We start from the raw sequence: 16,870 nt of genomic DNA, 5'->3' as shown, positions 1-16,870 counted from the left end.
AGCATATAAAGAGTTCTAGATTATAATCCAGTTACATATGGCATGGACAAATAGAGAGAGAGACAGAGAGACATGTACTTGTCACTGGAGATGGAGCAATCGATGACCGTGTGCACGTCCGTATTGAGAATGATAAAAGGCAGCTGAATGACCGAGCCGGGCGGAGGTCGGGATTTTGAAGCCGCTTCATTAGCCTGATTCCTCTTCACCAGGTTCTTAAAGGCTATCTGCTGCTCAAGGGACAAGATAGAGTGGTTGGTACATTGTGTAGCATGTGTAACGTACACACAGCCTTCACTGAATGATGTTTAATATGCCAGTGGCACTACAGCCAAACATGACAATACAGACTGGTCACTTTTCTGTAGAACTAAATATAACCTCAAACTAAAACAGGGATTAATGATTTATTCCTAACACATGTAGTGTGTGGAAGAAGGTTGTGCAGGTGGGTCACTTTTTACGTTTCGGTGTGGGAAAGAGAAGCCACTTGGGCCTCTTCCCTGGTGAAAAAATTAATACAATGAGTGTGCTGTAATGTGAAGAATCAATTAGCACAGTGACGTGACCTTTCCCAAATTCCTACGTTATGTCTCTCAGTTAGTTCCATCTCTACACATGGCTATGGGTGCTAATGATAGGTTAATAGAAATATCTTTGACTTCATCCACTGGATCATATTCCAGGTCTTAATGGGTCTTAATTTAAAAAAATATAATAAAAATCAATAATAGATCATTTATTGGTACCGGAACAAATTATTAAAAATATCCCACAAACCTTTACTAGCTTAATTAAGAAATAACAGCATCAATGAATATGCCATCTGGAAATGCTTAATATCCTCTAACGGCTAGGCAGCTGGTTAGTAAACAGTTTGTCACAAGTAGACAGGAATTAGATTTCAGTATCCAAGAATTATCACCCTATTCTCAAAATATACCACAACATGAATAATTCTGTTAAAACTATGGCTATGACCACCACCATCTTCATCATCACCATCAATTTAATAGACACTTTCAAGACATCACAATCTGAGCTCATATACAATAAGCTGAATTATTACACACGTTAGTGTACACACACACAAACACGTGCACACACACAAACACATGCACACACACACACAAACACACGTGTACACACACACACAAACACACGTGTACACACACACACACAAACACGTGCACACACACACAAACACATGCACACAAACACACGTGTACACACACACACAAACACACGTGTACACACACACAAACACATGCACACACACACACAAACACACGTGTACACACACACACAAACACACGTGTACACACACACACAAACACACGTGTACACACACACACACAAACACGTGCACACACACACAAACACATGCACACAAACACACGTGTACACACACACACAAACACACGTGTACACACACACAAACACACGTGTACACACACACACACAAACACGTGCACACACACACAAACACATGCACACAAACACACGTGTACACACACACACACACAAACACACGTGTACACACACACAAACACACGTGTACACACAAACACACGTGTACACACACACACACACACGTGTACACGTATACACACACACACACACACACACACACACACACATGTTAGTGTACACAAACACACGCACACACACACAAACACACGCACACACACACACACACAAACACACGCACACACACACACACACGTGTACACACACACGTGTACACACACACACACACGTATACACACACACACGTATACACACACACACGTATACACACACACACGTATACACACACACACACACGTGTACACGTGTACACACACACACCCACACACGTACACCCACACACGTGCACACACACACACACACACGTGTACACACACACACACACACACACACGTGTACACACACACACACACACACGTGTACACGTACACACACACACGTGTACACGTACACACACACACACGTGTACACGTACACACACACACGTGTACACGTACACACACACACACGTGTACACACACACACACGTACACACACGTGTAAACACACACGTACACACATACACACACGTGTAAACACACACGTACACACATACACACACGTGTAAACACACACGTACACACACACGTGTAAACACACACGTACACATGTACACACACACACACACGTGTACACACACACGTGTACACACACACACACACGTGTACACACACACACACGTGTACACACACACACACGTGTACACACACACACACACGTGTACACACACACACACACGTGTACACACACACACACACGTGTACACACACACACGTGTACACACACACACGTACACACACAACAAACACGTGTATACACACACACACAACAAACACGTGTATACACACACACACAACAAACACGTAAACACACACACAACAAACACGTGTATATATACACACACACAACAAACACGTAAACACACACACAACAAACACGTGTATACACACACACAAAACAAACACGTGTATACACACACACACACACGTGTACACACACACACACACGTGTACACACACACACACACGGACACACACACACACACACGTGTACACACACACACACGTGTACACACACACACACACACACACACACACACACACACACACACACACACACACACACACACACGTGTACACACACACACACACACACACACACGTGTACACACACGTGTACACACACGTGTACACACACACACACGTGTACACACACACACGTACACACACACACACACACACACGTATACACACACACACACGTACACACACACGTACACACACACGTACACACACACGTACACACACACGTACACACACACACACACACACACACACACACACACACACACACACACACACACACACACACACACACACACGTACACACGTACACACACACGTACACACACGTGTGCATGTGTGTGTATGTGTGTATGTAGGTAAAATGTACAAATGTACATATGGTCTATGTTAGTACAAACCTGTAGAATTAGCTCCTCTAGCTGGCTTCTTTTCTGCCGAATTCTTTCTAGCCGCTTCTGCTTCTCCAACTGAAATACACAAAGACACATTCACAAAAAACTAAGATGGAACATGTAAATTTCAGTGAATCTACTCCTTGTGTTTGCTTTGCAGAGTTTAACACATGCACAGACATGTGTATGTCATTGAAAATAAAAAGCTATTCAGACAGGTGAAAGGCAGTGTGTGCTTTAGAGATAGCTGGGCTTTGCAGGACCCTGTGTTTATATATAATAAAAAGCAGGGAGAGCTGCCTCAAGCCCTCTTCTCATTGTCCCTTTATTTTGCTCTACAGGCTGCCACAAAGACTCCTTTCCCTGTCTCTCATTGCCATCATATCAGACATGACACCATCAGATGCTTTCAGATGGCTCTTTAAACACCCACATACAAACACACAGCAGTGAACACAAATGCTATACTGGTGCAAACTGCATTACCGAAACTGCTTGAAAGCAGAAATCTTGAGTTGATGAATATAAAAAAAGCACAAAACACTCATTTTGAATAAATAATCATTTCTCGTTCACAGAATTTAGCAGCATTTAAGTCTACTAATTAACAAATTGTTTAAAAATGTGCTGTTATTTAACAAAGAAATTGGTATAGTGAGGTTTTCTCTAAGGAGATGTTTGTTTAACATTTATGGAAGGAGCTTAAAGTGTCAGCATTATGTAACAGTCACAAACTCTCTCTCTCCCCCACAACAGCAACATCATTGTGAACAGCCACAGAACATTAAGTGCTCTAATCAACGCTATGTCAGTGTTATTAGATGTAATGAGGGCACAGAGAGAAACTGTTTCATTATTGTCAGCCACAACTTGTCAAAGTCACAGAGAAACAAGAAACAGCACCGTGTAGCAATTTTACATGTCACACCCATAGGAAGTGGTTCTGAGTTTGCATTCATAGCTTTAACTGAAGTTTCTAATGACAAAAGTCTCCCTCAAACCCACCTCCAGGTTGCGACATTCCTGTGCTGAGTTAGTGGGAAGGCCAATCCACCGAATCTCCTTCTTCTCTTTGGAGATTATGTTCATGGCCATCAACACATTCAGTGCATCATACACCCGCCTGCGGATGTTTTTCTGATCGTACGCCTGCTGCTTGTAGAAAACACACATAGCATTTTATGAAAACACCTTTTCTGCACTCTTGTTTTCCTGTTTTCTTTTCACTTTTTCTCTGTAAAAAAAAAAACAAAAAAAAAAACAAAAACAAAAAAAAAACAGCCTCTCTCACCCCCTCTTAGACCTGAGCTGCTTCCGGCACCTGCAGGTAAATCTTTTTTAATTACACTTTTAACATTCCAGTAAAGGGATTAAAATCCAGTCTAGTCAACATCAGGAGTCCTGTCAGAACTAATAGCGGAAAGTATTTACACTATATTAAAAAAAATAAAGAAAAGAAAAACAAAAATCAAAAACTCAGACTACTCTAAGCTGTCTTTATTTTATATTATTATAACTGGGAATACACTCATGAACTGGTTCTGAAAAATGGGTCAATAAAATCGGTGTTTATTTCTTTCTTTTTTAAAATTCATTTTGTTAAAGCGATAGAAATTACAACATGCCATTATTATTATATTTACACATATGTATATAATTATTAGTCTGGTTGTTGTTATTAACCTGTTTGACAACTAACACAAATTGAATTGGGTTTGATTTAAACTCATAAGTCCGTTCAAAATTAGATGTGCTAGTTATTTATTTATTAAAAAAAAATTTTTTTTGGTACAACATCTAGAGCAAAGAAAACTATCAGCCTCATAATACATTAATATATATCTGGAGATGAAACATGAAGCAAGTCAATGCTAAGGCTAGAGTTAATACCAACTCAAGTTTAATTTAAACGAATGCTTTTTAGTTTAATATGCTTGACACATTTTTATTTTGAAATAAAGAAGACATTATGTAATTCCATCAATCTCTGCTCATTTATTCATTTACAGTATCACACACACCTCCAACCTCCAGATGTCTTGCGAGAAAGGACACTTCCTTGCAGGTCTCACATTTATCCCTGCCAAATAACTGATCTGAGACGGCACTAAGAGTAACACAAGGAGCTCATGGCACAAGCTAGACACAGCTCTGAAGCTGTGTCGAGCTCCGTATGAACGTGACTGGTGATAGATCAGCAGCTGCAGGTCTACAGTGGGTGGAACTGTTCTGACAAAGTATAGGTTAAATTCTGTGGACCTTTAGGAATTTTCATGGTCGAGGGTGAAGAGGCCACAAGAAGTAACAAAGAACAGTCTGTCAAACAGAATTTGCAGCATTGGGCCAGGGGTGAGGTTAGTGTGTTGAAAGGCAGTATTTTAAGAAACAAGGTGCTCAAGACTTCCTATCTAGATAAAAATTGAACAAAAATACTTTAAGCAATATTCCCTAATAAAGGTGAAGGGCTTTACATAAAGCTGCTCATTTCCCCACTGATCAAAACAACCAATTTATTGATCTTTTACACAAGGGATCTATTTGTTATGATTGTGTGTGGGTTAATTTCCATTCTAAACATTAGGAGACTTAGTGGCATCTATATGGCTCTGAAAACAGACAGGCTGTTAGATCTGTAAATGGTGAACAAACACCCTGTATTTATAATTGACCTTGAAAGCTTTTTGATGCCTGGAACAAGCAGCAGACAAATCAGAGGAAGAAAACCAGTCAATTTGTCTATGTGATGAATTGAAGATTATTAGAATTTGCCTGGATTGTTCTTAAAATCTTTTCTTGCTTCATGTCGATTTAAGACAGAAAATTATACAGGCATGAGGTGTTCACACACTGTATATCGGTTACTGCCCCCTCTGTGCATGCACGGTACTTACACAATCTGTAGATGCGAGGTTGCTGGCGTGAGTGAACTCTGCCACTAGTTCATCAGCCACCTCGTTGTAGGATGTAGTGCCCTTCATCTGCACCTTCTCACACACCTTCATGGAGAAATGCCTGAGCCCCTTTCCTTTCTTATCAACTTTCTTCATTCTCTTACTGCAGACAGACACAGAAAAAGCAAAAAGAACAAAATATTAAAGAAGCAGTTTGTAAATATTAGTTGGGGTGTAATTAGAAGCCCAAAAGAAATAAACAGCACAGTTTTCCTAAGGGATCGTGGAAATTAAGTGATTAATGCAGCTTTCACGTCAATCTGAGGTAGAATGATGACTGAGCTGATCACTAAATCCCTGGCTACTTTCAGGAAAATTCACACACAGCGCCTACTAAATACAAGCTGCTTTTTTTTTTGGTAGACCCCAGAACACTACTCCTGACCCAAAGCATTCTCCTACCGCAGATCGTGCTATCGCACATCCTGTAGCCAATGCCAACAAATGGCAGAGAGGCACAGTGAGTGGGAGGAAGCTGAAGGATATTGTGCTCACAAGTGGATACTCATAAATTACATAATCATTCAAGAGGACCTGGATGTGCAAAAAAAGCCTTTCTGCAAGTGTTAGAGAGGAACATGAAACATCCTTCAACATCTGAGCAGGGTCTCCCCTTCCACTGCCATTAGAGGACTGCTTTACTAAGACTTGGACCATGCCACAGGAGACATTTGGGGCTTCGTTGTCTATCCTTTTTGGAACAATTTCCACCAGTGCTTGCTGTCATTATGAGATAACTAGATAATCTCGCTGGATAAAGTAGCTCACACAGAGGATAATTGGTTTATGCGTCCTGACTATAAACTTTATTCATCATTGATGGATAAAAGTACATCTTAACAGTCCAACTGTGGCTTGAGATTCATTCCCAAATCCTACATGTTAACCACAGTCCAAATAGATGCTCTAGTGCATCATAAATCTTAGAAATTCTGCTAGCTAATCAAGTGAACACTATCATGCAAGCAATATAACAGTAACACATTTTCCATGCCAACTTGCTAGTCATAAGCTAAGGCTTAAGGAAATATATACTTTGGTATAAAGCCTGTGGAATATGTCGATAGAGTGTCAGAACTGTAATACTGTACGTGTTAGAGGAAATAGGATTTTGTAGCTTCACAACAAGCCGTTAAATTTTCCTTATGTAAAGATTCAATTAATGTAGTTTTGCATAGTATTTTGAATCCTGTATTCTTCAACACACATCATGTGTCTGCAGCAATAAACTTGCCAAATGCTGTAGCAATTTTTGATTCATTGTGTTTTCTTCTTCGTTTTACCAACTGACGCGGTATGACACGGTTACGAGGACGTGTTTGTGGTATTAGGAACAGTATTTTTATTTGGTGGATTTAGGACAGTGTAACGTTTTTGTTTACCAGCCGTTTGCCATCAGTATTGTAAAGTTTGGAGAGAATCTTCTGGTTCCTGCTTCCTGATGTCTGTAGCCATAGTTGTTTTCACAAGCTAATACAACAGTATGCTAGGATTAGGAGCAGTAATATAATATAAGCGGTACTTTAATACACAACTCATTTTTTATCTTGTGATATATTGAAATGTATTGATAGATACACAAATATTTTATTGAGAAAAATAAATTGGCTTCATGGATTACACATGGATTAGCCCAGTTTTTGTGATTTTATAGTATAAACATGCATTTGTAACCAACACAAATTAATTTAGGTATAAAACAGAGAATGGGTCTATTTACGAGTCTGCTTTGTGAATTAAAGCGAGTGAATCCATTCACATTCATCTGATTTCTCTCTGAATTTCTCTCATTTAGAGGAAGTGTATAAATAAAATACAGCTTTCAAGTGAGCGCTGCAGTGAGCGGTGAATTATATAACTCCTGTTGAGCATGCTCGGTGTGGCAGTGGGGGTTGGGGTGCTTCACACAAGCAGCTCAGAGACTCGATTGTCAGCAAAGATTAGTTCCAGACGCCAGACTCACAATACTGGCAGTAATGAGAAGATGTATATGGATGGTTTGTAGTAGTGCAAGAGAAGGACATTTGAAGTGTGTCAAGTGAGACACGAGTTCTGTCTCTCTCTCTCTCGCTCACACACACACACACACACACACACACACACACACACACACACACACACACACACACACACACGTGTGAGTGTGTGAAAATGTATGCTACTCTGAAAACCACATTTCTCCGTAGCAACAGTAGCGAGGCTCTCTCTCCTCCTGTGATGAACCGAGGAAGTGCCGTCTCAGAGAAGGGGGAGGGGATGAGAGAGAGAACGGAGTGAGAGGCAACTGACCTTCTACAAGAAGACACATCTGCTCATGTACGGCTAATGGGTGGAGACAAGGGAGTGAGGTGAAGCAGGGCACGTGTGCGTGTTTGAATGCAACAATAAATGAAATCTTTCATATTTGACATTACATTGTATAACTCTAAGTCTGTGTGAGTGTGTGTCTGTTAACATAAGGCAGTGCATCCTGAAACTATATGTGCCTGTGTGATTGTGCACAAACACACAAAAAAGACACACGCACACACACACACAGACACACACACAGCTTACTTTAACTATGCACTGAATAATTTACTGAGTATTCAGGCTGGCCACCATTAGAGCTGTAAAAATGAACCTCACGATACTCGCGATGTGCCAATACTTTGTGCGATGTGCCATTTTCCTACTATTTACATACAGTATTCAAAACAAATTCAGTCTTGTCGAGATGCCACATTTGTTAAACAATCTGGACAAACGAGAATTTCTGTATGCTTGCATGGCAGAGGATAAATGCCATCTTATTGGGCACACTGTACAGGGCATGTTTTAATTCATGTAGCAAGAAAGCACAGTGAACAGAAAGCTGTGATTTTGTCCTATGTCTTAATTAGACAGAAATATATGAACAAGGAGAGAATATTAATAGGCTTTCCCTCCCAATTTAAACCTGAATGCAGAGCTACTACTCGCAAAGCATGTCATGCTTCTACCACCAGCACCAACCACTCCTGTCTTCTTTCTAAATCAATACACAGCTCTGCAGCACCTCAGCAGGGTGCATGCTAATCAGGAAATGCAGCTATCCAACTACACAGCCAGGAACCTTCCTTTAGATAAAACCTTACAGTAATACAAAAGTGTTGCCTCGGTCATGCCACCAGCCATTTTCTTAAGTATAAGTATATTCAGTATCAGAGAAAAATTGTTTTTGCAAAGTAGCAGGATGTAAAGCAAGTCATAGCAAGTGTTATGTGTGTGTGTGTCTGTGTGTGTGTGTGTGTGTGTATGTATGTATGTATGTATGTGTGTGCGTGTGTATGTATATGTATGTGTGTGTGTGTGTGTGTGTGTGTGTGTGTGCGTGTGTGCGTGTGTATGTATGTATGTGTGTGTGTGTGTGTGTGTGGTGTACAGTGAGAACCAGTGAATATGCAGCTTCACTCCTCAGCCTTCCGGCTCAGCATCTACTCAGCAATCATCATATACAGAGACTAGATCAGACTGATATGAGTGTTTAGTGAGAAAACAGCTTGCATACCTTGATGAGGAGTCACTGGAGCACAGTCCATCCCTGTGTCACACACATACACAGCTATTAAAACACGATATACGACCCATTCGGCTACGTGTGAATAATCATTACAGACAAGTCTTTATGGTATACCGGTATGCTGTACAAACGTCTGACTAATGGAAATAAAGTGCCACGTATCAAAGAGTAATAATAATAATAATAATAATAATAATAATAATAATAATAATAATAATAATAATAACCACCAATATATACCATTGTACATCTGTTTAAAATACAATATTAAACAAATTTTTGTAAAAAGAAAATAATACAATAATGATACATTCAAATAAAAAAATAAAAAAAAGAATTTTGCACAAGTCATGATTTGATAACGTAAACTAAATAAAATTGAAGTAACATACTCTAATCATCCTGCTTTTCTTGGTAATAATGCATTCAAGATGATGCTGATTTAATGAGACGAGGCAGAGACAACAATTTCTTTACGTACATGCAACTGAAGCATGTAGTAGAAATCTCCAAAGTTAAGGAGATTTAGCATAATTCATATTATGGTTATGCTTCATAAATCAGTCATTGTGTTTACTGTAGCGATTACAGATGTAGAGGCACAGGGAGTCTAAAATGTATCCCAGGGGACACCTTGAAAAGAGCACCAACCAATCAAAGGGCACACACACACACACACACACACACACACACACACACACGCAAGGAATCGAACCCCCAACCCTGAGGGTACCGGGCAAACATGCTAACCACTAAGCCACTGTGTTCCCATCATCATCATCATCATCATCATCATCAACATCATCATAGAATATATTAAATACTTAAGAGGTCACTTATATAGGAATCACATGTTCAGTCATTGGCTGTGAAACAATAATTAATACTGGAAAAATATTGACCAAATTTAGTAAAATATATATATCCACGCAGCATTCTTAAAGATATAAAAATAAAAGCTCCATGAGTAGTTTGTACAGGCAACAATGTACAGGTTAAGCATTAATATAAATTCATATATTTAAAGGCAAATGTTTTAAAAAGCCCCGAATCGATTTTTTGGAACAGCATGATTTCCTTTTAAGCACTTAATACATTTAATATGAATCCATGTTAAAACAAACAAACAAACAAAAAAAAACATTAGTGAAACTTAAGAGATGGCACACATCCTCTCTCCATCCCTTAAAGAGGGTTTCATAAGCGAGGCCATGCTTATAGGCTTCTCTCTTTATTTCAAACCATATGATACAAAAACCAGTCATTTCAAATCGGAGACTAAGATGGGGAGTGCAAAATAGGCACCGTGTTCTTCTAGCTCCCACACATTTTAGTAGAGATTAGTGTATCTTTACAGAAAGGACCTTAATTATATCTGATGAACCATCACTCACCTGTCTGAGTAATAAGAGTCTATAAAGTCATGTGTTCGTTTCTTGTTCCTATAAGAGAGAAATCGAGGGGCCGTTTGAGAAACTATAAGACATTCAGGAGCAATAAGAAATCGAAAACGGCATAACAAACCACTGTCTTGTATTTTAGTGTCAAATCTATAAAATATATAGTAGTATACAGTAGCATATTACTATACAATACAATACCAGCTGTAATGTTCCAAAGAAATGCCATAATATTCTACTAACAGTAGGTCTGATCTTATGAGCCCTCGTCTCAGACACTTCATTTAATAATCCCACTCTCATCTCTATAGATGTTTCATACATCTGGGAATTCATGAGCATGCCAAGTTGATGCGTTTATGTGGGGGAGAGAGTGCACGCACCCTGGGGTCCATTCGTTGCCCTCTGGAGGGCATGTTTGTGTAACCATGGCAGCAGGTGTAGTGTGTGGCGTGAAAGGGCTGCCGATCAGGATACTTCCTGGGTGAGTCACCCTCTGAGGGGTGCTTATAATCTGCAGAAAAAGAGTAAAACAGAGACGGAGAGGAAGAGGATAAGAATAACCTGAGCCAAATATAGAATATATAGTCTTTCAATCTATATCAATATATACCATAAGAGGACAATATGGACACACAACCTAGAAATATGATCAATTCTTACATGTCAGATCTTTCTTGAAAGGTTGCTGATAAATGCACTTTTATATACTGTACGTATTATAATGTTGTTGTTGTTTTTTTAAATCAGCACTGAAAAATATTTTGGATTAAAAAATAGTCTGCATAATAAAGATGAAATGATGTAGTTTTCCCAGATAGAAGCCAATAAAAGCGATTATTGTTAAGTATTACATTTATTTATTTAATTTAAATTAGTTTAAGGTGCTTTTGCGGTATTATTTCACGAAAGCTTTTGAAGCATTTTAGAATGTATTATTTTGTTAATGCAGCAAATGAGTGTCCTTCCAAATAAATATGCAAATTTATATATTATGTAATCGCATCTTTATATATACCCACATGTACAGATTGTCACTTCTAACACACATGCTCTTATATATCGAGTCCACATTCATGGATTTATGATCAACAGGGATTGCAGCCTACCAAGGACACATTTAACGAATCGTCTGTCACATTCATGTTGCATGTGTCTTCCCTGCCTTCCCTCTGTCCTTCCTTGCCATTCCTGCTATCCTCACCTCTCGCTGTCCCTTCATCTCTTTGCCTAGCATACAGTACAGAGGGCCATGCTATTGGCAACCGTGCTCTGTGCTGTGTAGGCTTGTAAATGTGTCATGCATATTATCAGTAACTGACCAACAAGCTCATAAATGGATCAAAACACATAGATCTGTTCTCTACTAACTAAGCTTAAACAAGGTTTATGATGCTCCTCCAACCTGTTTTTCAAAAAATCCCCTTCCTGACCTCCTCCATGGCACATTGTTCTATCCACCTGCTTATCAGAGTTCTTTCATTTTTCTCTTTAAGCATGCTCCTCCTCCTCCTCACTCTTTCTCACAGTGTCCCCACTGAACCCTCTGCTGCCTGTTCCCCCTGTCCTCCACTTCCATCCTGCATATATACATAATTCAGTGCCTCAACACAACACTGCACACAAGCACACAGCTGGCCGACAGATCTCTATGCGTCAATGCCCCCTGCTGGCCACAGAGTGTTCTGCAATAACTGGGATTAAAACCATGACTAAACAATCGAATCCAGAATTATTGGCACCCCTCAAATCAGGCACAAAATTTTACTGACAGTCATCAATATTTGCATATAAAATGCCACTAATTCTGTGACGGGGCGCGGTACAGTGTTATTTGCACTCCTGCAAGGCTACCCATGGAGCGTTATCCATTGCAAAATTTATACACAGGGAATCAGGTGCTTTTTGCCCTTGCCCCTGCATGCAGCCTTTTTAATGACCTGCATAAAGTGCAAGCCTAAATTGTACTTTATACATTAATTCTTTTTGAGAAAAATTAATGTATAATCAAACTCAAAAGTCCACAGTATGACTTAAATAAAAATGAATACATCAACACAAAAGGACACTACACGAAGGAGTGTGTACAGTTTGTCACTGTCTCAAATCTAGGTCTTTTAATAATATTTAACTGACAACAAATTGGTACTCAAGCCTAATTGCTGCAGACAGGACAGACCTTAACACCAACAAAAGCCTCACCAGCCTATGACGCAAGGTCAAATACGGTGACCCACTGAAAGGAACATATTTACATATTATTATAGTGGTTACAATATTGTATTTTTGCTGATGTGGGGAAAGAAGTTGGCTGCTGCAGAACTAAGGACAAGCCTGTTAGCTCAAAGCATCCGCATGAACAAAACAGTTTACCAGCAGATGACTGGTCATCATAGCATACAGAGAGGAGGTGCTACCTGGTGTAGAACCAACAACCTGTTTCTGAATGTTGATAAAACTAAAGAGATGGTTGTTGACTTCAGAAGAGCACAGTGTGACCACTCTCTGCTGAACATCGACAGATCATCGGTAGAGATCGTCAAGAGCACCAAATTTCTTGGTGTTCATCTAGCGGAGAACTTCACCTGGTCACTCAACACCAGCTCCATCACCAAGAAAGCCCAGTAGGGTCTCTACTTCCTACGAAGGCTGAGAAAGTCACATCTCCCTCCCCCCATCCTGACCATGTTCTACAGAGGGACCATTGAGAGCATTTTGAGCACCTGCATCACTGTCTGGTTTGGGAACTGCACCATCTCGGATCGCATGACCCTGCAGCGGATAGTGAGGACAGCTGAGAAGATCATTGGAGTCTGTCTTCCCTCTATCATGGACACTTACACCACATGCTGCATCCGCAAAGCTAACAGCATTGTGGATGACCCCACACACCCCTCATACACACTCTTCACCCTCCTGCCGTCTGGAAAATGGCATTCGGGCCCTCACAACCAGACTGTGTAACAGTTTCTTCCCACAAGCCATCAGACTCCTTAACAACTGAACTGAACTGTACTGAGCACAACATACACACGTCATCTGTATGGACTGCACAGACCTACAACACATACGCACACTTCTAATATAAATCTATCAACTTGTTTACATGCTGCTTACATTCATCAAACTGTTTAGATGCTTACTGTTTACAAACTGTTTTGCACACTTTTTTACTTTTTTGCTCTTTGCACACACTGTCTAACATTTCAGTCATGTTGCACATACTGCACAATATTTCAGTTGTTGCTGTTTTTGCACAATCTTATACACTATCTCAGGGACCTGCTGCTAAGAAACTGTTCATTCTAGTATTACTGCACGCAATATTGTCTGAACTTACAGTATTTACATACAGTATTGACACTGGTCGGTCGGCATTGTTTTTTGTTTACTGTCTTTTGTGTACAATCTTTTTTGTATTTTGTGTATTGTCTTGTAACCTTTTGTCTGCACTGACTTTTGTCCTGCACTGTCTTGTTTGTAATGTCCTGCACTGTCTTGTCTTGCACAGTTTGCACGAGGTTGCACAGTTGCACTTTATGTGGCTAAGACTACTTACTAAGTCCTAGCCCTGTCTTTGTTTTATGTAGCACCATGTTCCTGGAGAAACGTTGTCTCATTTCACTGTGTACTGCAACAGCTATATATGGTTGAAATGACAATAAAAGCTTCTTGACTTGACTCACCATCGGGGCTCCAACATTAGAGTTCACTGCTCCTAAAGTGATCTTGGTGACAGGGCTATAGTTGGGTGATGCTACAAGAGAAATGTTGCCTGCAAACAGAAAACGACAACAACCAGAAAAAAGGTCATGTTGATGTCTATAACCAATACAGAATGAACACCACAGTAGAGTTCTGGCTATGATGAATATTAAAACAAGTATTAGATTCAAATACATGGCCACAATATGATTTTTAAAGATAAATAATAATAAAATAATAATAAATAATTAAAAATAAATAAATAAATGAATGAATGAATGAATGAATGAATGAATGAATGAATGAATGAATGAATGAATAACAGAGTTCCATTAATCTGAAAGCCTGACGCTCGGCGACTGACGGCTCAGCCAGAGCTCAGAAGAGTTTAGAGGGAAACTGCATTTGAGCTATACAATCAACAGAAACCCCTTTTGCAAATGACATTTAAAAAACAAAAACATGTCCTAACATGCATCTAAAAGAGCATATTTGACTGGTGTGGGAGGCACAATAACAGTGAAAAGGCTCAGTGTGGCTCAATAAGATACACACGCAACCAGTGGATGTGACGTGCCTAAAGTGCAAAAAGAGTTCATTTTTCTCAGGGGCTCTGTATCTGAATGGGAATGCAAATACCCTCAAGACTGTTGAATATGAATGCAAGGCAATGCAAACTGTCCTAGAAGCATGCAAGAGAGAAAATACTGTACATGTTGGGCATTCATCATCAGATACCATACACATCCACAGACTACACAACAAAACCTCATACGACAATGCAGACAATAATAAATGAAAATTACTAGAGTTCAGACTGGGCTGGGAAATGAGACAATAATATCAACCTTATGATACACTGACACACCACAATACCATAGTTTTTTTTTAAAACATCTCAAATTGTGTAAATACTGTAAACTTCCTGTCAGATTAAACTCGTCTGGCCACTCTTTGTGGGACCTCAATGCGTCTCAATGGATGTTTTATTTTTTTGGTACGCTACTGTGTGTAAAACTCTAGAGGCCATTGTGTGTGAGGATTACAGGAAGTTAGAACAGTTTCTGAAATACTTAAACCAGCCTGGTACTGCCAAGTCCATCTCTTTAACAGAAATCGCCTCGATTACTAATACCGTACTCACTGCACGTCATCACGTCGTGTGACGATCACTACCACACTAGTGCTGTACATGGATACGATGGCCTGGATTTCAACTCGGGTTGCCAGGTGCTGCCTACAGGTGCACGTGGGAAAATAAAGAGCTACTTCTCGAAAATGGCCATTTTCTGCTGTAATAACATTCATCTATCATCATTGAACTACAATCTAAATGGCAAATCTAGCACATAATAAACTGCATACTGCCGCTGCATGTCATTGTGTAGCTGCATTTATACAGAGCAATGGTGACTCTGTGGTTAAAGCTCTAGGCTACTGATGGAAAGATCAGAAATCCGGATAAGGGAGACTAACAAAAAGCCAAATGAATGAATGCACTTGTACCTGAAGCCATATTAAAAAGTTAATAAGCATGAACACATAATGAACACTGTGCTTAAAGTTTGTACATGAATCTGTCTCATAGTTAAAAAAAAATCTAAGATCAGATTAAAAGTTACTTTCCTATATCTCCATGTCCTGAAATGCTTTACTGTCGTATACCACGGCAGGTTCTCAGGGCTAACAATTATTTATTTACTGTTTACAATTATATTTAAGGCTATGAAACGCTTGAAAAAACACATTAGCTCCTGTTATTACTTTAGAATTATAGCAACTTTGCACATTTCTTTCGTCTCCAGTCTGTATGTTTCAATCTCAGAATTAACAATACAAAAAAGTTGTTTTTGTGAAACTCCTAATGCAGCGAACTGTATGTGTGACACAGGGCATTGACACAGACTGTATTTGTAGTAAAATGTGCAGATGAGTTGCTTTGAAGTTTAGCAGTGCGTTTCTGTAGTTTTTTTTTATTTTACCACAGCACCTGTAAATTCTCAGATCTGATTATCTTTCTAAAACACTACGGTTAACTGTAACAGGAATATACAGCATGTAATGCTCATCTTTTTCGAATAATAGCTCTGGCATGTTTTATTCTTTACATAGAGCATGTTTTGCCATTTATCTTTATTGACGGACTCAGGTCACCTTTCCTGTCAATATGAATCACTAATAATCATCAAGAGCGTCACAGCTACGTTAACGTTTCAATCTACAAATC

General features: G+C 39.5%; 1 protein-coding gene across 8 annotated transcripts in view; it reads right to left on the bottom strand.

Annotated features, from left to right (window-relative positions):
• The window catches only part of tfdp2 (transcription factor Dp-2), a 35,418-nt gene that overhangs the window by 3,293 nt on the left and 15,255 nt on the right, over positions 1-16,870 (bottom strand). For 6 of the 8 annotated variants that reach the window (XM_027147891.2, XM_027147895.2, XM_027147890.2 and 3 more), the window contains 8 exons: positions 14,625-14,713; positions 11,322-11,452; positions 10,933-10,980; positions 9,527-9,559; positions 5,938-6,100; positions 4,052-4,201; positions 3,053-3,121; positions 79-230 (listed from right to left, as the gene is read on the bottom strand). In XM_027147891.2, coding sequence (XP_027003692.1) covers positions 79-230; positions 3,053-3,121; positions 4,052-4,201; positions 5,938-6,100; positions 9,527-9,559; positions 10,933-10,980; positions 11,322-11,452; positions 14,625-14,713 — 835 coding nt within the window. The remainder of the gene's footprint in view (positions 1-78; positions 231-3,052; positions 3,122-4,051; positions 4,202-5,937; positions 6,101-9,526; positions 9,560-10,932; positions 10,981-11,321; positions 11,453-14,624; positions 14,714-16,870) is intronic. The other 2 variants (XM_027147892.2, XM_047820710.1) reach the window with 2 other exon arrangements.

The sequence above is a fragment of the Tachysurus fulvidraco genome, chromosome 11 (genome assembly GCF_022655615.1).
Source record: "Tachysurus fulvidraco isolate hzauxx_2018 chromosome 11, HZAU_PFXX_2.0, whole genome shotgun sequence".
Taxonomy (NCBI): domain Eukaryota; kingdom Metazoa; phylum Chordata; class Actinopteri; order Siluriformes; family Bagridae; genus Tachysurus; species Tachysurus fulvidraco.
Note: the sequence above shows the minus strand (reverse complement) of the source record. Positions and strands in the feature narration are given on the sequence as shown.